Source organism: Homarus americanus, unplaced genomic scaffold, assembly GCF_018991925.1.
Source record: "Homarus americanus isolate GMGI-L3 unplaced genomic scaffold, GMGI_Hamer_2.0 scaffold51476, whole genome shotgun sequence".
NCBI classification, from domain to species: Eukaryota; Metazoa; Arthropoda; class Malacostraca; order Decapoda; family Nephropidae; genus Homarus; species Homarus americanus.
In genome coordinates, this window is record NW_024736148.1 from 1,048,680 (window position 1) to 1,073,779 (window position 25,100).

Consider the following 25,100-nt stretch of genomic DNA (forward strand, 5'->3'; position numbering starts at 1 on the left):
GAGAAATATTATGAGGTAACGTGTATCTAAAGGAACGGGAATAATAGAAGTAAAATGATAGTACTGAGACTAACCTAAGATAACCTAACCTAACCTAACCCAACCTAACCTAACCCAACCCAACCTAACCAACCTAACCTAACCTAACCCAACCCAACCTAACCTAACCTAACCTAACCCATAAGTATTCGCTAAATTTCAGTATGGCGGAGGAACTATATGGGCGACTCTAGATCAGTAATTGTTTTATCGTGAAATCAAGATGAAAGTTCCTGGTAATATGGTGGGTGGCTATGGGTGTGTTGTGGTGGGTGGCTCTGGGTGTGTTGTGGAGGGAGCTATGGGTGTGTTGTGGTGGGTGGCTCTGGGTGTGTTGTGGAGGGAGCTATGGGTGTGTTATGGTGGGTGGTCTCTGTGTGTTGGGGAGGGAGCCAGGTGCAGCAGGGGTGGCTCTGGGTGTGTTGTGTGAGGGAGCCATGGGTGTGTTGTGGAGGAGCCAGGGTGTGTTGTGGAGGACAGGGTGTGTTGTGGAGGGAGCTATGGGTGTGTTATGGTGGGTGGCTCTGGGTGTGTTGTGGAGGGAGCTCTGGGTGTGTTATGGTGGGTGGCTCTGGGTGTGTTGTGGAGGTGGTACAGGCCAGAGATGGTAGTTCAGGTTGTCACGGTATTTGTCTACGCTGATGCATGGTATCCTCTGCCACCCACCGTGTCATGTGATGCACCACTACCACCACTTTGTTACCGACACTCTTGACTGACACCGTGATGACATACATTCTGGCTGACATGCTTCACTGTCACTTCCTCACGGGTACACAAGGTAATCCCGATGCACCAATGTCTGACACTCGTTACAGAAAATCACCTGACTGTAACGATCATCACCATTCTCTCCACTGTGCCACCAAATACCATGTAAAGCAGCTAGTCTCGTTAACCTCCTTCACTACCAATCATCATCTTCACTACACGCTGGTGGATCTTGTCACAACACACACTGAATAACTACAGGGTGAACTCTCTCCTCATCCTCCCTGCACATATATCAAGTCACCTGTAACATTCCCTTAAAGGTCTAACTATATCAGGTTCTCTCTAACACTACCTTGTATAAGTCTCTTCATCAGGACTTAGACTTTTCGTGATCTTTGTTCCTTTTCTGTGGTCTCGCCTCTCGGGTACTTGGACCGTGTATGGGTCTTAATTATGTGGGAGGATTGTGTTGTGTTTTGTCTGAGGGTGGTGAGGGAGGGTGAGGCATGGATGGAGGGGAGTTCTCGGGTGATACTATAATAAGCTAGTATTATGTATATGTCCTTAGATTCTGTATAAACTTTGGTGAAGCTTAACATATATAATGTTTTCTTTCAGGTGAGCTTGATATGGTGAGTGGGTCATGTATGGATGATACTTTAATTACTTTAATACTTATAAGACCCTATAAGTGTTGACCTGTTACTTAATATCATCTTCTCCTTCCCTCAGATGAGCTTGGGGGTGCGGGTGGAGGTGGTACTGTTGGACGACCGACGACTACAGGTGAACGTAGGTCCCCGCCTGCTGACCCACGAGCTCCTCGCCATGGTCGCCTCACACTTCACCCTCAAGGAGAACCAGTACTTCTCCCTCGCCCTCGTCGACTCCACGTGAGTATCTTCAGTCCTTCCTCGTCTTATGTCTTACTGTAGCTCCAGTCGTATCCTCTACTCATCCTGTGAGCGGTAGTGCGAAAGGAATTACAGTGGTCAGGATAGGAGTTGACTTAGCTACCAGGTGCAACAAGTGGATACAGTCTTAGTACATCCGGTATCTTCCCGTCAAAGATAAAGTACTGTGCCGTTTCATACACAGTGTGCTTTGATCTGCCCCTAAGGTTATATTTTCACACAGTCCAGGACGTGGTGTTGGAGTGTGTGGCTATATGTCTGGTCACACACTTTACATTTAATTTTGTTCACACCTGCCTGAGGGTCATACTGCTAGAGGTACTTAGGATACTCAGCTGGCGGTTAAAACATCGTTTAATCTCTTGATCTGTTGCTTGCTCCATATACATGTTTCACTTGATACATCTCATCATGGTAGACAATGCATTGACATGTGGCTGTTTGCACTTGTCTGCTTACTTCATATTCATCAGCAAGTTCTTTCCTGATTACAGCTTTAAAAGTTCCTTGTGACAAACCTAGATTATATTCAACAGTGCCTTTGATAGACGCGACTTTGGCAAAGGCACCAACTCGGTTATGTTCACTGAGGCCTATGAGAGGGGGGGTCCACAGCAGCTGATCTTGACACCCCGCATCAACAAGACACGGATGTTTGTGTCTGTGGTAGTGACTTTAACAGCCCTTCCACAGGCGGTGTTAAGAGAGCCATAAGTGCAGGTGGTCTGTGTGTTGTTGTAGTGGTGAAGGGTAGTGTTGTTTTAGGGGGCCTTTTTACAACATATGGGCGACTAAGAAATCCCCATCTCCTCATCCCAGCAAACTGTTATTTTGTTCTTAATTAACGTTATATGCCACTTGTTATAACATTTGAACACTAAACTTTCCTTTAATATACAATAAACTCATACTAAACCAATGATCATGCCAGTAAAGTCCCCCAAATAGAAGTAAATAAAATCGGAATAATACTGTACCGGGCGAGTGAATAAATGTTTGAATCGGAATAATACTGTACCGGGCGAGTGAATAAATGTTTGAGTCACCGCTGAAGCAAGACCATTTTCTATTATGGTATTTTACGTCCGTTTTCTCTTACTCGGTGTTGGGGGACTGTAGTGTATTTTTGTCCATTAGAAAATCCCAATACGGTACTCAGGTTTTGTTTATTTTGTAGATATTTTGTATGGGAGTATAGTCGTTGGTGGTGTATTAGTTAATATTAGTAATTATATTTGCTATTAAAGTTCTTAATTTTCTCTCATGATGTATTTAATAACTTGCAATTTGTTATTAACTAATTTCATGTCCATTATTATTATTACTATTATTATTATTATTATCATCATTGCTGCTGTATCTTTATATATTATTGCTATTATTATTACATTTACTACTATTGATGTTATTGTGGTGCTAATGACCGAGGTTATCATTGAGAGTTATCGTACGACTAATATTGCAGGGGTCACTACCAGTGGTTGTCGCACGACCGTCGGGTGGTGGATCACGATGTGGTCCGCACCCTCAACGGCGCCCCCCTCACCCTCTACTTCCTCGTCAAGTGAGTACTGTACTCTGTTGTTATATTACCTTGTGTTACCTGGTACTACCTTGTGTTACCTGGTGCTACTTTGTGTTACCTGGTGCAACTTTGTGTTACCTGGTATTATTTTGTGTTGCTTGGTATTACTTTGTGTTACCTGGTGCTACTTTGTGCTACTTTATACCATATGCTACCGATTGCTACTTTGTGCTACCTGGTGTTACTTAGATCTCTCTCTCAAGACGTTAATAGTCGTGATAATGTTACCAAGTATTATGAATTAATTTGCGGTTGAGTGACAGATGGCTGGAGTGTGGCGGCGGTAAGTGGTGACTGGTGTAACTATCTTAGTGTAGAGGACTTTTAATAGGGCCTAAGACTGTATGATATTAATGTAGACTGGCTGTGGAGTGACTGGTGGTCGTAACTGAATTTCTATTGGCAGTGACTGGTAGACTGTGGAATGAGTGGTGGTAGTAACTGGATATATAGTGAAATAATCTTCAAGTGACAATAAGCTGGAGTTCCCAATCTTCAGGTAAAATAAGCTGGGTGCTTAATCTTCAGGTGAAATAAGCTGGGGTGCCAAATCTTCAGGTGACCCGAAATAAAATGAATGTACAATAGGTATACAGTATGGAGAACTGTCAAGGTTACGGCCGTGTAGTGACTGCTTGACGGCTATAATCACGTGACCCTAACCGTGACCTCGGGGGAACTGGGGTCATAGTTCACATGCTGGGAGGAACTGGTAGGTGGTGGCGAGGGGATGGGGGTAGGTTAGGTGAATGTCTAACTTTTGGTAGATAGATATAGACAGATAGAAAGCTGCTGTCTATCAATACGGGTTATTTAAAAGGACTATAGCCAGCACGTGTAAGAGACTGATGACCACGACTGCCTCTCTGTACTGACCACTAATCCTCCACCCTCAGGACCGGTCAGGGCTCAGGGCACACACACACACACACACACCACACACTGCTTAATTGTTAGATGTAGGTGGACGGGAGACGTGACGTGTGTGTGGGGGGGGAGAGGTAATTAAAGATTCTCTGGGGTCTTTTTGTAGTTAGTCGTGATGGGTCATAGTGAAAGGGGTCAAAGGTCACTTGGTCAGCTCTCAACTGTTGCTCTCAGTTTAGTTCCCGTCTGTAACCTGTAAACTGAATTATTTCTCTTTAATGTATTTTGCCGAATTTGTTTTCATTTAGTCAACCTAACTCTCGCCTTTCTTGACCTGACTGATGTGTCGTTTTCGCGTGTGATATCTCTCTCTCTCTCTCTCTCTCTCTCTCTCTCTCTCTCTCTCTCTCTCGTATTTAGGCTTTTATACCAACACCACCTGACCTTGTTAAAGTGAGAGAAGGGAGGGAGAGAGAGAGGGGGGAGGGAGGGAGGGAAGAGGTGAAGACGCGTCCCCGTTTTTTTGTTGATGCTTCTCCTTCACTTTCCTCCAGTAGACCTTCACCTCCTCCTCCTCCCTCCTCTTACACCTCCTTCCTCTCTTCCTTTTACACCCCCTTCCTATCTTACTCCCTCCCTCCTCTTTCCCCTCCCAGCCTCCTCCACCCCCTCTTCCCCCCTCCTCGACGCCTGGAGGCATGGTGGTCGTGAAAGCTGAAACTGAACTTTTCAATCGCCTTGAATAGCAACAGTTTATTAAGGCATAAATTTACACACACGACACTGACTCAGCTGACTGTCCTGGGAGCAGCTACATTCTTGAAGTAAGTCAAGAGATGTATACACCTGTTGTTAGTGAGCATTACACTCTTGTTACCTTTTTGACTCACCTGAAGAAACTCCACCTTCGCTTATTTCACTTAAAGACTAACCACCTTAATCCTAACCTCACTTCATTCCTCCAAATAGTGTCACGTGATATAAACTGGGGTGGTGATTCTTCAGGTGATCATCACAACATTTAAAAGAGTACAAAGTTATTAATATAACATTACTTCATAGAGAATAATATATACAGAAAGTCATCATCAGATTACTACATAAATTACTACAGAGTAAACACGATAAAAAAATCTTACATCAGAATAAATTGAGACCAAATAGTCATTCACTGGTCGGGGTGACTCTGACAACATTACCAGTGTTTATACCTTAGTGGTCATAATGTTAAAAAGAAAGATAGAACATAAATACATAAGCGTGAATTAATGTGATAAACAGTTCAGTGTTTAGATGGAACATATCGTCCTGAGAGAGGAATTAAACTTGAGGAATGAACGGAATGGAATGTTACCTGGCATTAGTAGATTGACTACAGGTATATTATCCAACATCTTCGTACTGTAATAGTGATAGTGGGGGTGGCCAGGAATTAACCATGGGTGTGTTGTATCTACCTGTCCTTACCTGTAATTAACGTCGTGGTTGAATTGCTATATGAAATAAATTCAACCAGAGAGAACCTGATGTTTTTATACAGGTGAGTGGACGTGTGAGGTGACCAGAAGATGTCCTCCTCCTCCTCCTCCTCCTTACTCCTCCTTACTCCTCCTCCTCACCTCCTCCTCCTCCTCCTCCTCCTCCTCTCTCCTACTCCTTTTCCTCCAGGATTGATGAATTTTTATCTTATGGTGTGTGTGTGTGTGTGTGTGTGTGTGTGTGTGTGTGTGTGTGTGTGTGTGTGTGTGTGTGTGTGTGGTAGCCAGCCAGGGGTGGAATAGAAGGCAGTTATAGTAGTGGTGGTGGGGAGAGAAATTAATGTGATGAGAGGAGAAGAGGAGGAGAAGGAAAAGGAGGAGGAGGAAGGAGAAAAAAGAAGGAGAGGAGGAGAATGTCGTGGGTAGAGATTGGTGGTTGGTGTCCTTGTCACTTCGATGGGCAGTGTGTGTGTGTGTGTGTGGGGGGTGGAACTGAGAGAGTGTGGAAACAATAGCACACACACGGCCGCTCATTCCAATCAAGGTATTGTTTCCGTGTGGTGATGAGGGCGGCACACCTTCCTCTGTTTCCCCAATGTTTAAATTAGTAATTGTACCTGAGGGCCTCTACGTCCCAGGGAGTAAGGTCTTGTGTACTTTGAGGGCCTTCTGGTAGGTCCTCCCTAAATGTGTCTTGACTGAGTTACTGCCTTTTCTGACTTGACTGAGGGAGGAGGTTTTATATAAGAGAGCGTGAGGAACATAAAGCAATGATTGACTCTTGTTGTGGTTTGTTTATTGAAGAAAATTCTACTCGTTTTTTAAGTGAGGTTATACCGTAATATTCTCTCTCTCTCTCCTCTCTCTCTCTCTCTCTCTCTCTCTCTCTCTCTCTCTCTCTCTCTCTCTCTCTCTCTCATATCTAAGTAAGCGCCTCCTAATGGCTCTACGATAGGAAAGATCTACTGATACCGTCCCCCCCATTAAGTAAGGCAATTTGAAGTCCTATTTGTTGACGATCCCCCAATTTAGACTGAGAGTTAGTGGCCACCATTTAAAGGGGCCCTGTATTGGTGTTGGTAGTGCTACCAGAGGTGGTTTTGAGAGAGTGGTGGTAGGGATGGTGGTTCTGACGTATGTTGAACTAGTGACGTATGTTGAACTAGTGACGTATGTTGAAATAGTGACGTATGTTGAACTAGTGACGTATGTTGAACTTATGACGTATGTTGAAATTGTAGTTAATGAAGAGACCTCTGTATCGTGGAAGCTGGCCCTGGGGATAACTTTTGTATTTATTTTCTTTGTGTTTTCTGTAAAATTTCGTTCAGACAATGTTGAAAATAATGTTGCGTCTTGGAATTATTTTGAATATTTTTTGTGTGTTGGAAGGAAAGACTATGATAAAGTTTGGAGTAGTTAGCTGCGTCTTGGTGTGGTAAGAGGGGGGCGTGGGTGGAGGGAGGGAGGGAGGGGTCAGGTGTGTGTGTGTGTGTAGGAGGAAGAGGAGGATGGTCGGTCACCCTGGTTTTATGTGGTGCTGGTCACGCTGCCTGCTTGCCATCCTTCCTCCCTCTCCTCATCCTCCACCTTCTTCTTCTTTTACTCTTAGATTGACCCTCTTACCCTCTCCTCCTCCTCTCCTATGTCTTCTCTCTGTCTAACTTATCACCGCCGCTTCTCTTCCTCTCGTCCTTCTTCTTGCTCCTTCCTTCTCCTTAGTTCCCTCGCCTTTGTTACCTCCTTCCTCCTTCTTTAGCTTTCTCTGTTCCTTCTTTATTACCTACCCTCTCCTCTTCCCTCCTTATCTAGTCTTAGCTCCCCCTCACCTCCCTCACCGCCACCGCCACTACCACCAATACCTCTCTCTCTCTCTCTCTCTCTCTCTCTCTCTCTCTCTCTCTCTCTCTCTCTCTCTCTCTTATTGTTGTTTACTTTACACCCTCTTCCTTTGCCCTTCCTCGTTTTGCTTCGTGTCTTCTTTATTGTCCTTAGTTGTCTCTTCCTAGCTTTATCATTCTCTCTCTTTTTGCCTGTTTTTCTTATTGTCACTTCTTGCTTTTCTTCTTCGCACCTCCCTTCTCCTTCTCTGTTATATCTTTCCCTTTCTTTGTATTTTCTTTCTCCTTTATTCATTCCTTCTTCTGTTACGTTTAATTTGCTTCTTACTTTATTTTATCTCGCGTTATCTCTCTCTCTCTTCTTCTTCTTCTTCTTCTTCTTCTTCTTCTTCTTCTTCTCTCACATCTTTTTATTATTTTCTTTGTCTTTTCTTTACGGTGTTTGTTTTGATTCTCTCTCTCATTTCCTCCCTTCTCGCTTCTTCCCTCCCCTATCCTCCTATCCCCTCCTTTATCCTCCCCTTCTCTTCCCTCCCCTATCCTCCTATCCCCTCCTTTCTCCTCCCCTTCTCTTCCCTCCCCTTCACCCCACCCCCCTCCTACACTACTCCCCTCCCCGCTAAGGCTTCAGGGTACAGCCGTCAGAGGGAGAGGCTGGCGTCCCCTTCTGTGTACTCTAGGTGATGCTCTCTCTCTCCCTCCCTCACACCCCCTCTCCCCTCCTCCCTCACACCCTCTCTCTCCCTCCCTCCCTCACAACTCTCCTCTCTCCTCCTCCCTCACACCCCTCTCTCTCCCTCCCTCCCTCACACCCCTCTCTCCTCCTCCCTCACACCCCTCTCCCTCCCTCCCTCCCTCCCTCCTCCCTCCCCTCACACCCCTCCTCCCCCTCCCTCCCTCACCCCTCCCTCTCTCCTCTCCCACACCTCTCTCCCCCTCCCCTCCTCACACCCTCTCTCTCTCCCTCCCTCCCTCACACCCCCTCTCTCCTCCCTCCCTCCTCACACCCTCTCTCTCTCCCTCCCTCCCTCACACACCTCCTCTCTCCTCTCCTCACCTCACTCTCTCTCTCTCCCCTCCCCACACCCTCTTTCTCCCTCCCTCACACCACCTTACTCCTCCAGCTCATCATGGTGATGGTACTGTTGATGATAGTGGTGGTGGTGATAGTGAGGGAGGTGATAATGGTAATCCAACATTTAGCTCTCGTATCGTCATCAAAATCGCCGCCATGTTTGTTTATCTACCCTCCTGTGTTGTGGTGGTGACGTCACTTCTTTTATTCCCGTTTTCTTTAATGGTGAGGCTGTTCTATTTTATTTTATTCAACTTTTATTTATATTTCGAAATTATATTAAGTTTGATGTATAGAAAGGGATTCAGGGCCTTTTTCAATTGTGTATTTTTTCATTTTATTTTTTGTAGCCTTTTAAAACAGTTTAGATTATTTAATATTTTTTTTTACAAAGATAATTAACTCGTGTTTCAATTTTCTTCCGCGTCTTTCTTTCTCTTCCTGGATGCTGCCGTGTGTGTGTGTGTGTGTGTGTGTGTGTGTGTGTGTGTGACCGAGCATGAACACATTTTACTTCACTATTTACCTCAGTTCTTTAGGACCCAGAAACACCCAACCCATCCCAACTGTATTTTATGCTTAAGTAATTATTATAGGTTCTTATCACTTATAGGGGTCGTAGTATCTTTTAGGGTCGTAGTATCACTTATAAAGGGGTCTTAGTATCTTTTTAGGGATCCTGGTGTCACTTAAAGGGGTCGTAGTATCTTTTTAGGTCGTAGTGTCACTTAAAGGGGTCGTAGTATCACTTAAATGGATCGTAATATCTTTTGTGAGTACTGTATATTTTTCCCTGTAGTAAGTACGGCCAGTTGCCAGCTGCCCCACGCCGCCATAATTAATACACACAGCTGCCATCTTAACCTTGCCATAGTATTATATTTACATACACCGTGGCCATATGTCGAACCCTTGTATACCTGAGTCTATGTACAGTTATTCGATTACCCACCACCGCCAACCATCACCACCAACCATCACCACCAACCATTACCAACACCATCACCACCTCCAACCACCACCATTACCAACACCAACAACAACCACCACCATTACCAACAACAACAACAACCACCATCTTGTAGAATAAATTAAAACTGGTCCTTGGATTTTATATTTTCCTAGAGTCGAACCCTTGTACCTGAGTTTATATATCTATGTAGAGTTCTGTTACCCACTTAGCCACCACAGGGGTTTAATAGTTGGGGGTATACATAGGTGTTTTGGTGTGTATGTATCGTCAGTATATACATGCATGAATACAGAAGTTGTTCCATTTATCCATGGGGAATGTTTGTGTCGCCGTCTTGAAGAATAATTATCATCTAACGAGAGCGAACCACTGAGCACTCCTTGATTACCCTTTAGCTCCCCTGATCACCCTTAGCTCCTCCACGGGATACCCTAACCCCCTTGAACACCCCATAAACCCCCCTGACACTCCTTGCCCTCCTGAACACCCCTTACCCTGGACACCCCTTAACCCTCCTGAACACCCCTACCCCGGACACCCTCTAACCCTGAACACTTCAGCACCAGGTGAGATGCACTCTAGACCTCAAAGGACTGGGCCTCCAAACCTGCCTAACTCACCGCCACTTACAGCTATTAATGACGACCTGAGGAGCCCCAGTGTGGCCCCCATGGTGGACTGGATAGGTGGATGGTGGAGGATAGATGGTCACTGCTTAAGTGTCTCTATCCCATCACTTCCTCCACCATTAACCACCTCCATCCCCCCACCATTACCACTCCATCCCCCACCATTACCACCTCCCTCCCCCACCATTACCACTTTCTCCCCACCACCACTTTCTCCACCATTACCACCTCCCTTCCCCCACCATTACCACTTTCTCTCTCCACCATTACCACCTCCTCCCCGCCATTACCTCCCCCACCATTACCACCTCCCTCCCCCCACCATTACCACCTTCCCCACCATTACCACCTCCCACCCCACCATTACCAACCCCACCCCACACTGTCGTGCGGGCATCAGGAATGTTCCCACATTACCTGCTGGAATGGACTTACCAGGAACACGGCTAATCTTCACCCAGGTCTCCCTGATTACCCGACAGACATTCCTACGCAAAATTCTCTGTCTCCTCCACCTCGTCTTCGCCCCTTCGGCTCACCCAACCCACCTCATGCCCCCACCATCCGTCCGCGCCCCACTCTTCGTCTTTGTCCCCCACCTCCCTCCGCCCCTCACCCCCTCCGCCCCTCTCCCCGTAAATGGTGACTTATAATCGGTCTTAACTGGCTCACGTAAGTAGAAATAAGAGGGACTACGGGACCTTAATGGCATCGTAATTACGCCGAGACTCGACCTTACATAGATGTACCATATTATTATTATTATTATTATTATTATTATTATTATTATTATTATTATTATTATTATTATTATTATTATTGTTGTTGTTGTTGTTGTTGTTGTTGTTGTTATTTTTTGTTGATTTAAGGGAAATTTAATATTGTATAGGGAACTTATCAAATTTAGAAGCAGAATTTAATTAGGTAGTTTTTTACGGTGTGAAAGTTATGAGGAAAAATGAACGAACGTATTTGAGGGAGATGAGTGGTAGTTTTGGTGTGGCGAACCTAACCTAACCCAGATTAACCTAACTTAACCCCATTCAACATAACCCAATGTAACCCAGCCAAAACTAACATACACCCCGTCCTAACCCAAGCTAACCCAGGAACAGAGAGAGGATGGGTAGGGGGCTTAAGACGGCCTCTTTAAGTGAAGGAATGTTAATATACACCGTGGCTTGTTGGGGGTACGATAGGGGCGTGCTTAACGGTACGTGAGGGAGGGGTGTTTGACGGTACGTGAGGGAGGGTGTTTGACGGTACGTGAGGGAGGTGTTTGACGGTACGTGAGGGAGGGGTGTTTGACGGTACGTGAGGGAGGGGTGTTTGATGGTACGTGAGGGAGGCTGTTTGATGGTACGTGAGGGAGGGCTGTTTGACGAGAGAGGTACTTAACGGTACGTGAGGAGGGGTGTTTGATGGTACGTGAGGGAGGGTGTTGACGGTACGTGAGGGAGGGGTGTGACGGTACGTGAGAGAGGTGTTTGACGGTACGTGAGGGAGGGTGTGATGGTATGTGAGGGAGTGTTTGATTGTACGTGAGAGAGGTGTTTGACGGTACGTGAGGAGGGTGTTTGACGGTACGTGAGGGAGGGGTGTTACGTCCATTCACATATACACGCCTGACTCAGTGTACGTGATAGGTGTGTGTGTGTATGTATGTATGTATGTATGTATGTATGTATATAATATGTATGTGTGTTTGTGTGCATGTGTCACGCTTTCTTTGGTTTACTCGTTGAACTGCCATGTTGGTGGGCGTGTGGGCGTCTTAATGGTGGGCGTGTATGGTTAATGTTAATTTATACGCACCTTATTTTATCTATCTATCTATCTATCTATCTATCTATCTATCTATCTATCTATCTATCTACACTACGACCACCTACCTTGTACCGGCGATGCTCATAACAGTGCCATTTGTTCATTCAGGTCCATAATTTAGGATCCTGAACAGCCGTGAAAAGATGTTATATAACTTATACTTGATGTTACCTGTAAGTAATAATGATGATTGATGATAATGATGATGATTTATGATGATTGATGATGGTACGCCGACCATGGGATCAACACCCTGGCTGGCTCACATCCTTCCATCTCGGGTCCTGAATTAATGTTGTAATTAGCGTCTGTTTATATCACATCTGTGTATAATGTTACCTGTGTTTGACTACTGTTAATTATACCAATAGTATGCTAATAGTGTCTGTGCATGATGACTTAACCCCTTCAATATGATGACTTAACCCCTTCAATACGATGACTTAACCCCTTGAATACGCTGACTTATATTTTAATTCATCACCAAAAAAATACATTAGAAATTGTTTTAAGAGGAAATTATCTACGTTCTTACCTTTTATCACCTTCATCACTACACCTAATCACCACTCCCATCTTTTACCATACTCATACGACCAGACGCCCGTAAGGTCAGAGAACCACATCTACCAACGGGGTTATAAGACTAACATGACTTGATCCATGGTATAGATCTTAACACCATACGGTAGGCGGGGAGAGGACCTTGACCGTACCGTATGATGATAACGTCACAATTACGGGGGTTATGGGAGGGGGGTTATGGACAGGGGAACGGGGGTTATGGGTTATGCTATGTAGGGTCGGTAATATTAAGAGTGTAAATTATTCTTATGTGCTTTGACGTATGGGTGGGGGGGATGGGTGTTGCCTAAACTGTTTAATATGGTGAAGATATGGTGTTGAATCCTTTTGTTATTATAGGTGTTTAGGTGTTTGCTTACACTGATCCATTTCACCCCTATTATATAAAAGATATAGGTGGGGTTATCCTCTGTGTTATATTATTAGGCGAAGTGACTTACCTTGTTACTGTTAATAGGTTAATATCACTACTTATGGTTACAGTACAGGTAATACGTCCCTCCTATTGTAAACTATAGGTAGGAACCAGATAGGTGATGTTATCCTTACACACACTCACACACACACACACACACACACACATGCACACACACACACTCACACACATGCACACACACCATCGTGAGTTAAGTTACCACGTAAAACAACCATCGCGAGTTTAATAAATACTAACCTCACCTACCCTAACCAGCCTTTGTATATAACATGTTATATATATGTATTGGAAGCCATATTTGTGTCGTGGTTTTCTTACGTGAGTGACATTATGACGAAAGAAAAATAAAACATGAAATTACGGTGAATAAAATAAAAATATAAATAATCGTAAAATAACCCACAATAAATAAATAAACAAATAAACAACTCTGAAACTAAATTAATAAAAGATATTAAAAAAATAATAACTTGAAAAATACAAACATCAAATTATAAAACAGCCGTAACAAACAAACAAACAAACAACGTAAAACAAACGACCCCCAAAAAACACGAACTCTTACAAGATGGCAAGACAACAGATGATGAAACGTAACGCCGGCGAGCAACTGAGAAGGTAAGGATAGTCTTAAGACAAACCTGAAAAGTGCCAAATTGACCCCTTCACCTGGGAGACGATTACTCCACACCGTAACGCTTGGAGGAGCACCACACGAGAAGGTGTCAATACTTTCTAGTTAGCCCGACTGCTTAACGAGGCAGACAAGCGCCAACGCCAGAAAGATGCTGCCATCGCCCCTCCCGCACTAGATGTAGCCCCCCACATGTGCAACATCTATGATCGACCCTGCCGGTCCCGTATCGGCCTCTTTAGTCACCTCAAAACTCACCAATGAAGGTAACATCCCTCATAACTCGTACCATTGTATCATAGCTGGATGATCGTCATATTAGATTCCCAGTGACAGCAAAGTACTAATAGTAGTAGTAGTAGTAGTAGTAATGGTGGTGGTTTAGTAGTAGTGGTAGTGGTGGTGTAGTAGTAGTAGTAATGGTGGTGGTGTAGTAGTAGTTGTAGTGGTGGTGGCGGTGATGATGGTAGCAGAAAGATCACTCCTAGCACTACCACCAAGACTGGGAGGTATGGGATTATCCAATCCAGAGGAGATTGCTGCCACCGAACATCAAAACTCAGTTAAGCTCACCGCAGCCCTCACGGACCACATAATAGCTCAGAACGCAACAGGGGAGGTGGATACCAGTGAAGTAAACAAGATTTGAAGGTCCATTACGACAGAACGACAGCACAGCCAAAGTGATAAGTTGCAGCAACTGTTGCTGCAAGTACCAGAGAATTTGAAAAAAGTAGCTATAGCGCAGGAGGTGGGCGCCTCGAACTGGTTAACTATGTTACCGATAAGGGCAAATGGTTTCAGTCTCAATAAACAAGAATTTACAGATGCCAATGCTCTAGGCATGGTAGGCCAGTAGAAGGTTTGCCTCCCAATGCGTGTGGCTCTTCCTATGACGCCGATCACGCCATGGTGTGCAAGAAAGGGGCTTCATATGCATGAGGCATGACGAAGTAAGGGACCTCACAGCAAATATGTTGAAGGAAATCTGCCGTGATGTCAGGGTTGAGCCGACACTCCTTCCATTGGACGGTGAGATTTTCCAACATGGGACTTCAAACGCATCCAACGAAGCCCGTGTTGACGTCAGTGCTCGAGGATTCTGGACGCAAGGACAGCGAGCCTTCTTCAACATCAGGATTTTTGATCCCATGGCCGCATGCCACCGTAACTTAGCTCTCGATGCTGCACACAGGAGGAACGAGAACGACAAGATAAGGGCATATGGGGGAGAGAATTCAGAACGTTGATCAAGGCAGCTTCACTCCTCTGGTGGGATCGGACCAAGTGCAAGATGCTTTTACGTCAGACTCATGGAGGTGAAGATAGTAGTGGTGGTGGTGGGGTGGTGATGGTAGTAGTAGTGGTGATGGTGGTGGTGTGGTGGTGATAGTAGTAGCAGTAGTAGTAGTAGTGGTGGGGTGGTGATGGTAGTAGTAGTAGTCGTGGTGTGGTGGTGTTTGTGGTGGGGTGGTGATGGTAGTAGTAGTGGTGGTGTGGTGGTGATAGTAGTAGTAGTAGTAGTAGTAGTGGTGGGGTGGTGATGGTAGTAGTGGTGGGGTGATGGTAATAGTAACAGTGGTAGGTTAGTTTAGGTTATCGTGACAAACAGGGAAAAATAGCAATTAGTGATTATTTTCCTGTTACCAGGAATACACACACCCCTCACTTTAGACTGTTGTGTTTGCACCTTAACAGCCTCTTTCTCAATGAGGATAATAAAGCTAATAATTATAGTCCTCGTCATCACAAACTTTACAAACTTTTCTTTCAGTATTTGTATATATTTTTACTTTTATTTTACATGCAAGTTTATTTAATGGTATAATTGTAAATAATTGTTGAGAGTAATTACCATAACTGATGTTTTAGACTTGATGATAAAATAGTGAGAAACTTGTAAGTACTACCAGAAAAATTGTTCCTACTCGGTGGGGTAGTGAGCATTATGGCGGTGCTCACCACCAGTTGAACCAGCCGCCGCTGCTGGAATCCCCGTCGTCGCTACCGCCCCAGTTGAACCAGCCGCGGCCGCCCCAGTTGAACCAGCGGCCACTGCTGGAATCCCCGTCGTCGTCGCTACCGCCCCAGTTGAACCAGCCGCCGCCGCTGCTGGAATCCCCGTCGTCGTCGCTACCGCCCCAGTTGAACCAGCCGCCGCCGCTGCTGGAATCCCCGTCGTCGTCCCAACCGCCGTCGTCATCGTCCCAACCGCCGTCGTCGTCGTCCCAACCGCCGTCGTCGTAATCGTCCCAACCGCCGTCGTCGTCGTCCCAACCGCCGTCGTCGTAATCGTCCCAACCGCCGTCGTCGTCGTCGTCCCAACGCCGTCGTCGTCGTCGTCCCAACCGCCGTCGTCGTCGTCCCAACCGCCGTCGTCGTCGTCATCAACCGCCGTCGTCGTCCCAACTGCCGTCGTCGTCGTCGTCCCAACCGCCGTCGTCGTCGTCGTCCCAACCGCCGTCGTCGTCGTCGTCCCAACCGCCGTCGTCGTCGTCCCCAACCGCCGTCGTCGTCGTCGTCCCAACCGCCGTCGTCGTCGTCGTCCCAACCACCGCCGTCGTCGTCGTCCCAACCGCCGTCGTCGTCGTCGTCCCAACCGCCGTCGTCGTCCCAACCGCCGTCGTCGTCGTCGTCCCAACCGCCGTCGTCCCAATCGCCGCCGTCGTCGTCATCCCAGGCGTCGCCCCGTCGTCCTCCCAGGCGTCGTCCCCGTCGTCCCCAGGCGTCGTCCGTCGTCCTCCCAGGCGTCGTCTCCGTCGTCCTCCCAGGCGTCGTCCCGTCGTCTCAGGCGTCGTCCTCCCAGGCGTCGTCTCCGTCGTCCTCCCAGGCGTCGCCCCTGTCGTCCTCCCAGGCGTCGTCCCCGTCGTCCTCCCAGGCGTCGTCTCCGTCGTCCTCAGGCGTCGTCCCCGTCGTCCTCCCAGGCGTCGTCCCTGTCGTCCTCCCGGCGTCGTCCCCGTCGTCCTCCCAGGCGTCGTCCTCCCAGGCGTCGTCTCCGTCGTCCTCAGGCGTCGTCTCCGTCGTCCTCCCAGGCGTCGTCCCCGTCGCCCTCCCAGGCGTCGTCCCGTCGTCCTCCCAGGCGTCGCTCTGTCGTCCTCCCAGGCGTCGTCCCGTCGTCCTCCCAGGCGTCGCCCCTGTCGTCCTCCCAGGCGTCGTCCCCGTCGTCCTCCCAGGCGTCGTCCCCGTCCTCCCAGGCGTCGTCCCCGTCGTCCTCCCAGGCGTCGTCCCCAGGCGTCGTCTCCGTCGTCCTCCCAGGCGTCGTCTCCGTCGTCCTCCCAGGCGTCGTCCCCGTCGTCCTCCCAGGCGTCGTCCCGTCGTCCTCCCCAGCGTCGTCTCCGTCGTCTCCCAGGCGTCGTCCCTGTCGTCCTCCCCGGCGTCGTCTCCGTCGTCCCTCCCAGGCGTCGTCTCCGTCGTCCTCCCAGGCGTCGTCTCCGTCGTCCTCCCAGGCGTCGTTCCGTCGTCCTCAGGCCGTCCCCATCACCCTCCCGGCGTCGTCCCCGTCGTCCTCCCAGGCGTCGTCTCCGTCGTCCTCCCAGGCGTCGTCTCCGTCGTCCTCCCAGGCGTCGTCCCCATCACCCTCCCCGGCGTCGTCCTCGGCGTCCTCAAAGGAGGTGGTCATCTTGGCTACCTTTGTCGCCACTTGGCCATTCTCATCTTGGCTACCCTTTTCACCACTTTGGCTACCCTTTTCACCACTTTGACTACCCTTTTCACCACTTTTACCCTTTTCCACTTTGGCTACCTTCACCACTTTGGCTACCCTTTTCACCACTTTACTACCCTTTTCACCACTTTGACTACCCTTTTTACCACTTTGCTACCCTTTTCACCACTTTGGCTACCCTTTTCACCACTTTGGCTACCCTTTTCACCACTTTGGCTACCTTTTTCGTCACTTTTACTATCCTTATCTTTGCTATCCTTATCTTTGCTATCCTTATCTTTGCTATCCTTATCTTTGTCACTTTTACCATCTTTATCTTTTTTACTTGATTTTTTATCGGAACGACCTTTCTTGCCTCCCCTTTTCTTCTTTTTAGGCTTCTTCTTTTTAGGCTTCTTTTGTTTAGGCTTCTTCTTTTTAGGCTTCTTCTTTTTAGGCTTCTTCTTTTTAGGCTTCTTTTGTTTAGGCTTCTTTTTAGGCTTCTTTTGTTTAGGCTTCTTTTTAGGCTTCTTTTTTGCCTTCTTTTTGTCAGGTTTCTTTTTGTCGGGTTTCTTTTTGTCAGGTTTCTTTTGGGGAGGCTTTTTAGGGCCAGGCTTCTTTTGGGGAGGCTTCTTTGGGCCAGGCTTCTTTTGGGGAGGCTTCTTTGGGCCAGGCTTCTTTTGGGGAGGCTTCCCCTTTTCTCCAGGCTTTCTTTGTGGAGGCTTCCCCCCTTGACCAATCCCTTTTTTGGGAAGCTTCCCCTTTTTGGGAGGCTTAAATTTTTTAGGCTTCTTTTCGCCAGGCTTAATTTTTTTAGGCTTCTTTTCGCCAGGCTTAATTTTTTTAGGCTTTTCGCCAGGCTTAATTTTTTTAGGCTTCTTTTCGCCAGACTTCTTTTCGCCAGACTTCTTTTCGCCAGACTTCTTTTCGCCAGACTTACTTTCGCCAGACTTACTTTGGTGATGTTTGCTCTTTACTCCCCCACTCGCCGTTCTGCTGGAGGAGGAGGTTGGTGGCGGGGTCTTCGTGCCCAGGAAGGGGAGCACGATGACGACGAACATCATCCCATAGAGCGGGATCGCTTGTACGTAACTGTAGATGCCCAGACTGGCGTACGTGGTCATGGCGCATATGGTCAACCCCATAATAAAGCCCGTAATAAAGTTTCTCACGTGGTTAAATTCGAAGAAGTACTGGTCCCTCGCCCCCATTCTGGTCTGGTGCCTCCTCAGGTCCGTGAGCACGGCGGAACAGATGCCCAACACTACTGCGCCCGCCAGCATCCACCAGTTGTGTATAACTATCGACAGAGCCAACATTAAAACGCAGCCAATGTACCACGCCACGCTAAGACCGAGCAAGAACGGCCTCTGCTGATAGGACCATAAGTCGATGTAGACCCGGGGAGCCAGCGAACTCTCCGAGTCTACCTCCGACACGAGTTCCGACTCCAACTCTAACTCCGACTCCAACTCTAGCTCCGACCCTGACTCTAGCTCCGACTCCGACTCTAGCTCCGACTCGGATTCCGACCCCTGCTCCAGCTTCGGCTCGAGCACATGAGTGGTGCTGATATCTGTCAGTTGGTGTTGATTTCGTTCACTGGTCATTTTCTTCATATATAAATTACAAACGAGTAGAAAAAAGAAAAAAAAAGGAAAAAAAGAGAGCGCCAAATGTCAAGACTCGTAAAACCTTTGTGAACAGAGATTTATGTTAAGAATCTGTTGGCCGTAATTCGACATTTGTTTAATTACTTGGCCAAATGACATCTCAATAACTTCAATCACTTTTCTAACGCTAATTACTCACCACTTATGGTCTTCACGGTCACTTTTTGGTGTTAGTCTGGTGTACTTAAGTGGTGATTACAGGAGGGCGACAGGTGCCTCTCACTGATCCTCAATGGGGTTACTTCTCTTATACCGCACCTGTTAATATTCTTGCCTCCTCCTCCTCCTCCTCCTCCTCTTCTTCTTCTTCCTCTTCTTCCTTCTACCTGCTGCCCAAAATTTTCCTCTCAGTCATTCATCAAAATACAACGTGACCAGATAAAGTGATCTTCCCCTGCGTGTGTGTGTTGGAGGGGAGGGGCGTGGGAGGAGGTGGGAGGGAGGGGCGGGGGAGGAGCGTGGAGGAGGGTGGAGGGAAAGGAAGGGCGAATGGTGACGTAGTGTTGATGGTGATGGAGGCTACTGATGATGGTGGTGGTAATGGTTGTGGGTGGAAGGTAGTGAAACTAATGAACACACACACACACCCACCCACCTACCTACCTACCTACCTACCTACCTACCTACCTACCTAACCTATCCTCACAAGCCAGGTAGACTCACCTACGACCACGGGACAGATAGACTCCAGGTAAACACAAGTAGATTCAGGTACTCCAGACAACACCTGAGACGCAGAGGTTTGATTTTTGATTTTGCCGCTTGCAGCGGCTACTTTATTGTGCACCCCACACTCATCCTGTGAGCGGTAGCGCAAAAGGATGACAGAGTAGGGTTTACAAAGGGTCATAATAATTAACCCCCGTTGTCAGGACATTATGGCACTGAATGTTACACAGTATTTCATTTACATTATTTGTTTAGTTCTATACATAGAGGGTAACTTATTCACAAATGCGTGAGAACAGGCGTGTGAGGCAGTATGTCTGGCCTCACACTTTATTATTCACATTTACGTGGCAGAGGGACGCAGGCGTGTGTGCGTGCGTTCATTAGTTTCACAACCCTCCAGTGAAAATGAGAATGTTGATGATAATAATGATAAGAATAATTAGTATAAGATTTGATGATGATGTTGATGATGATTATGATGATGATGATATTCCTACAATTATAAATTCAACATGACAAGGATACTTTACACCAACTATCAAAAAATAATAGAATATCATTTTATTTATTTTTATCATAGGAAGTGTACATCCTGTTCATTGCTTCTTGGTAGAATCACGCCTCACCAGGAACCGTGACATGCTCCTGCGGGTCGAGATAGTTGGCGTTTTTATTATTATTATTATTAATTATTGTTATTATTATTATTATTATTATTATTATTATTATTAAATTTATTATTATTATTACTATTATTTAAGTTAGAAAAAAATGCTATAATTTTTTTCATTACGGTTTTTATTTATTAATTTTATTTTTTTAATTTTTTGGAGAGGGAAGAGATTAAAGAACAAAATCGTATATTATTTTTTATACTTAACTAGAGAAGAGAGTACAGTATGTAGCATCACGATGTTGTATGGATGGATGTATGCCGGAAATAGTATACGAAGAAGATGATGGTGTGGTGTATGATGGTGTGGTGTATGATGGTGTGGTGTATGATGATGTGGTGTATGATGGTGTGGTGTATGATGGTGTGGTGTATGATGGTGTGGTGTATGATGGTGTGGTGTATGATGGTGTGGTGTATGATGGTGTGGTGTATGATGGTGTGGTGTATGATGATGTGGTGTATGATGGTGTGGTGTATGATGGTGTGGTGTATGATGGTGTGGTGTATGATGGTGTGGTGTGTTATGTGGTGTATGATGGTGTGGTGTATGTATGATGGTGTGGTGTATGATGGTGTGGTGTATGATGGTGTGGTGTATGATGGTGTGGTGTATGATGGTGTGGTGTATGATGGTGTGGTGTATGATGGTGTGGTGTATGATGGTGTGGTGTATGATGGTGTGGTGTGATGATGGTGTGGTGGTGTATGATGGTGTGGTGTATGATGGTGTGGTGTATGATGGTGTGGTGTATGATGATTGGTGTATGATGGTGTGGTGTATGATGGTGTGGTGTATGATGGTGTGGTGTATGATGGTGTGTATGTGGTGTATGATGGTGTGGTGTATGATGGTGTGGTGTATGATGGTGTGGTGTATGATGTGGTGTGGTGTATGATGATGGTGTATGGTGTATAGTTTGGTGTGCTGTTTGTGTTTAACTCACGAGGGAAGATTTGTGTGTGTGTGAGATGGCAGGTGCTGAGAGAGAGAGATTTATCCCAGGTGAGATAACCATTGTCCCTACGTCACAGATATATACAACCAAGTTATTTCCTGTTATCCCAAGAGGCCGTTATCCCACTATCCTGTCCTGCCGTCTGTCGTTACTCGCCTTCCAAACCACGATAACACACACACACACATACACACACACACAACTCACGATGTTATCTGCTTTGACTCAGCCTAGTGTTATCATGTGTATGTTATCTTTGACAGCGTGTGTGTGTAGGGGGGGGGGGGTGGGTGACAGCTGCAGGGTACAGTAACGAGCCTTAGTGGCTGTGTGAAGCTGTCAGGGGTTGGCGTGGTCTTTATGTCGCTCTTACGTTCTGTATCTTGGATCGACTGACGCTGCCATTAGGAGAGGTGGGCGATATCGTTCGTCTGGCGTATAGCGTTCTCAGGTATAGAAGGGATGGGAACGCCAGGCACTGTTGGTTGCTCGTGTTGGAGGTGTGGGTCTGTAGTAAGGTCTTAACTCTCTTACAGGAACAGGTTGTTTGGGTGAGGCTTTTGATGTGACCTGCCTTACCTGTAGAGTACCTGGACGACTTGCAGTACCTGTAGAGTACCTATGGACGACCTGTAGTACCTGTGAACTTAATGATGATCTACTAGTGAGACTTTAACCAACCTTGACTTGCATAGATTACCTGTACTTTTCTTACCTGTGAGCCACCTCTGGTACCTGTAGGCTCGGTACGAGTTTTTTCTGGTGTTTATTTTTTTACCTGTACGTAATTAACCACCTGTACCTCTTCCTCCTACAGATTCTACGTGGAGTCAATACTACAGCTACAGGGACCACAAACTGTAGAGCTCTTCTACCAACATGCCAGGAACCTAGTTCATAAGGTTAGTTTGAGTTTTGTTTCTTCATGTTGACGAGCCTACCCTTCGTTCTTTTCCTCCTCTCTTCTTTTCTTCCCTCTTCCTCACTTCACCATTCTCCTCCCTCCCCCACCCTCAATCACCGCCTGTTACTTTTTCCTTCGCTAATTTTTCCCCTCGTTTTTTTTCCTTCGTTACTTTTCACCTTTTTATTTTTTTCCTTTGTTACTTTTTTTACTTCGTTACTTTCCCTCTCGTTACTTTCTCCCCCGGGTTGATGTGCTCCCGCGAGACTTAACACGTCTGCCGTAACTTCAGCAGGTGAGTGAGAGATGTTAATTACCTGTACCATTTGTCACAGGTAAGGGAGAGGGGGAGAAGGAGGTTAGTGGTGGGGGAGAGGGAGGTTAGTGTTGGGGGAGAGGGAGGTAGTGGTGAGGGAGAAGGAGGTTAGTGGTGGGGAGGAGAGAGGTTGTGGTGGGGGAGCAGCTTTTGTTGTGGTGGTGCTTATGGTGGGTGAGGGAGGATGGTAGAGGTGGATAGGAAGGGAGAAGGAAAGGAGGAGGAAATAGAGAAGGAGAGAGAAGAGATAGTGGAAGATTAAAAGATATAAGAGGAAGGGATAAGGGAAGAGAGAGGCAGGAGGAGGAAAAGGAAGCATTGGAGAGGGTGATAAAGATAGAAGATGGAAGGGAAAGGGAAATAAGAGAAAGAGTGTAAAGGAAGATAACCGTAGGAGGAGAAAGTGAGAAGAAGAAGAACCAATGAGAGAAGAATAGGAGGATAACAGAATGGAGAGTATATCACAAGGGAGAAAAATGCAGAAACAAGTGACAACACACACTATACACACACACACACACACACACACACACACACACACACACACACACACACACACACACACACACACACCCCTTGGCACAGACGTACAATCAAGATACTCAAATCCCTCATCCCAACAAACACCTCAGCTCGACCCCACCAGGCTGAGTGAGGCGGCGGCGGTGATCAGCTGATGGATGTAAACAAACGGATGAAGGTATGAATGGAACGCCCAACACCTCTCATGGCCCACCTCTACCTTACCTGACCCACCTCTATCTTACCTGACCCACCTCTACCTTACCTGGCCCACCTCTACCTTACCTGACCCACCTCTACCTTACCTGACCCACCTCTACCTTACCTGGCCCACCTCTACCTTACCTGACCCACACGGATAGTTGAGGTGTTTTTCTTGTGTTGTTGTTTACCTGCCTGCAACCCTCTACATTACCTGACCCTGCCTTACCTGACCCACCTCTACCTTACCTGACCCACCTCTCTTGCAGCCCTCCTTACAATACACCTCCTATCTTTTTGTTACCTCTACCTTGCTGACCCACCTCTGCACTTACCCCATTTTTTTCTCTATCTTACCTGACCCACCTCTGCCTTACCTGACCCACCTCTATCTTCCTGACCCACCTCTCTACCTTACCTGACCCACCTCACCTTACCTGCCCACCTCCTAACCTGCCCCACCTCCTGCATACCTGCACTCTGCCCTTCCTGGCCCCACCTCTAACCTTACCTGCCCCTCTACCTTACCTGGCCTCCTCTGTACCTGACCCCACCTCTACATACCTGACCCCACCTCTACCTTACCTGGCCCACCTCTACCTTACCTGACCCACACGGATAGTTGAGGTGTTTTTCTTGTGTTGTTGTTTACCTGCCTGAATGTTTTTGTTGTGTTAGTTGTGTCATATTTGTTGTAATTGTTGTTTAAGGATTATAAAGGTGTTTTAAGTAATGTTTTTGTTTGTTTATATGTGACGTGTTTTGTGTTTGTTATATAGATGATTCTGCATAGTTAGAGTTGTTTGTTTGTTTGTGTTGTTGGTGTTGAGTTGAAAAATATTATTCATACGTAATTGTTTACCGTAGTGTTGTGGTTCCTGTATACACAACGCCCAGGTGAGTCTGTTTACCTTGTTTACCTGTTGGTCAATGTCCCCGACGTGTTTGAGTGTAAACATTTACCTGGGAGTTGAGATTCTTCGTGTGTGTGTGTGTGTGTGTGAGAGAGCACACTTCTTGCCCCCTCCCTACACCTGAGAGATTTACCTGTAATGTTGAGAATTTGTTAGGTTGAGAGACGGGAATTTTGTTGACGTACATAAAAATTGTTGGATCGAGAGGAGACCAATTCCTTAGGACTTAGTTATGTGGTACTTACGGTAAATGAAAGAATTATGTACAAGGTATTACTGAACTTTAGACGAACGGGAATTAGGTCACCTGAAGAATCGCCACCCCAGCTGTGGAATTTATAAGGAAGGAAATGTACACCAAATATGAGAAGAATTTTACTGTGGTATTAGAATTAGTTGGGGATTAATAGTAGATTTAGAGTAGAGCAGGAATTTAATTAACCAGAATTACTTTTGTCAGAATAAATTACATAACTTGTAATAGAAAAATACAAGTTAAAAAAAAATCTCAAATGCGATTAAGTCAGTAATTAAAGAGATTAGATAATTTTTTTAGTAATGCTGGGAAGTTTATTTAAAAAAAAAGGGAATTTATTAAACAAATTTCTCAAGCTAGAGAGAGAGAGAGAGAGAGTTATGAACAACCCCTGTGATCCGCTGTGACTCGTTATTCTACTGTTCTCTCAAGTGTGAACACGGTAGAAAGCGTAACACGTACATCAAAGTTCAGGAGGTGTGTGTGTGTGTGTGTGTGATTAAAGTGGGGTTTAAATAAGTGATTAAATATAAGTAATTAAGTGCTTTCATAAGTGTACAGCTATTTGACATAACCTCACAATGTTACTTACACAGAGACAGATATCGTGTGTAAGTAACAAATGAAACGAAGGTGTGGAAAGTGTGTAACGGTGACCCTACAGGTTTGGTGTACCCAGGGAGTGTGGCGAAGGTGGAATTTCACTTGAATGTTATCGCTGTTACTCCCCGTCACTCTGCCTGCCCCTTGTGAGTGACGCCTCGCCCCTC

General features: G+C 46.3%; 1 protein-coding gene across 4 annotated transcripts in view; it reads left to right on the top strand.

Moving 5' to 3' along the window:
• LOC121872017 (FERM domain-containing protein 4B-like) overlaps positions 1 to 25,100 on the top strand; it is a 192,213-nt gene that overhangs the window by 68,813 nt on the left and 98,300 nt on the right. For all 4 annotated transcript variants that reach the window (XM_042374649.1, XM_042374652.1, XM_042374650.1 and 1 more), the window contains 3 exons: positions 1,486 to 1,646; positions 3,133 to 3,231; positions 22,035 to 22,119. In XM_042374649.1, the coding sequence (XP_042230583.1) occupies positions 1,486 to 1,646; positions 3,133 to 3,231; positions 22,035 to 22,119 (345 nt within the window). The remainder of the gene's footprint in view (positions 1 to 1,485; positions 1,647 to 3,132; positions 3,232 to 22,034; positions 22,120 to 25,100) is intronic.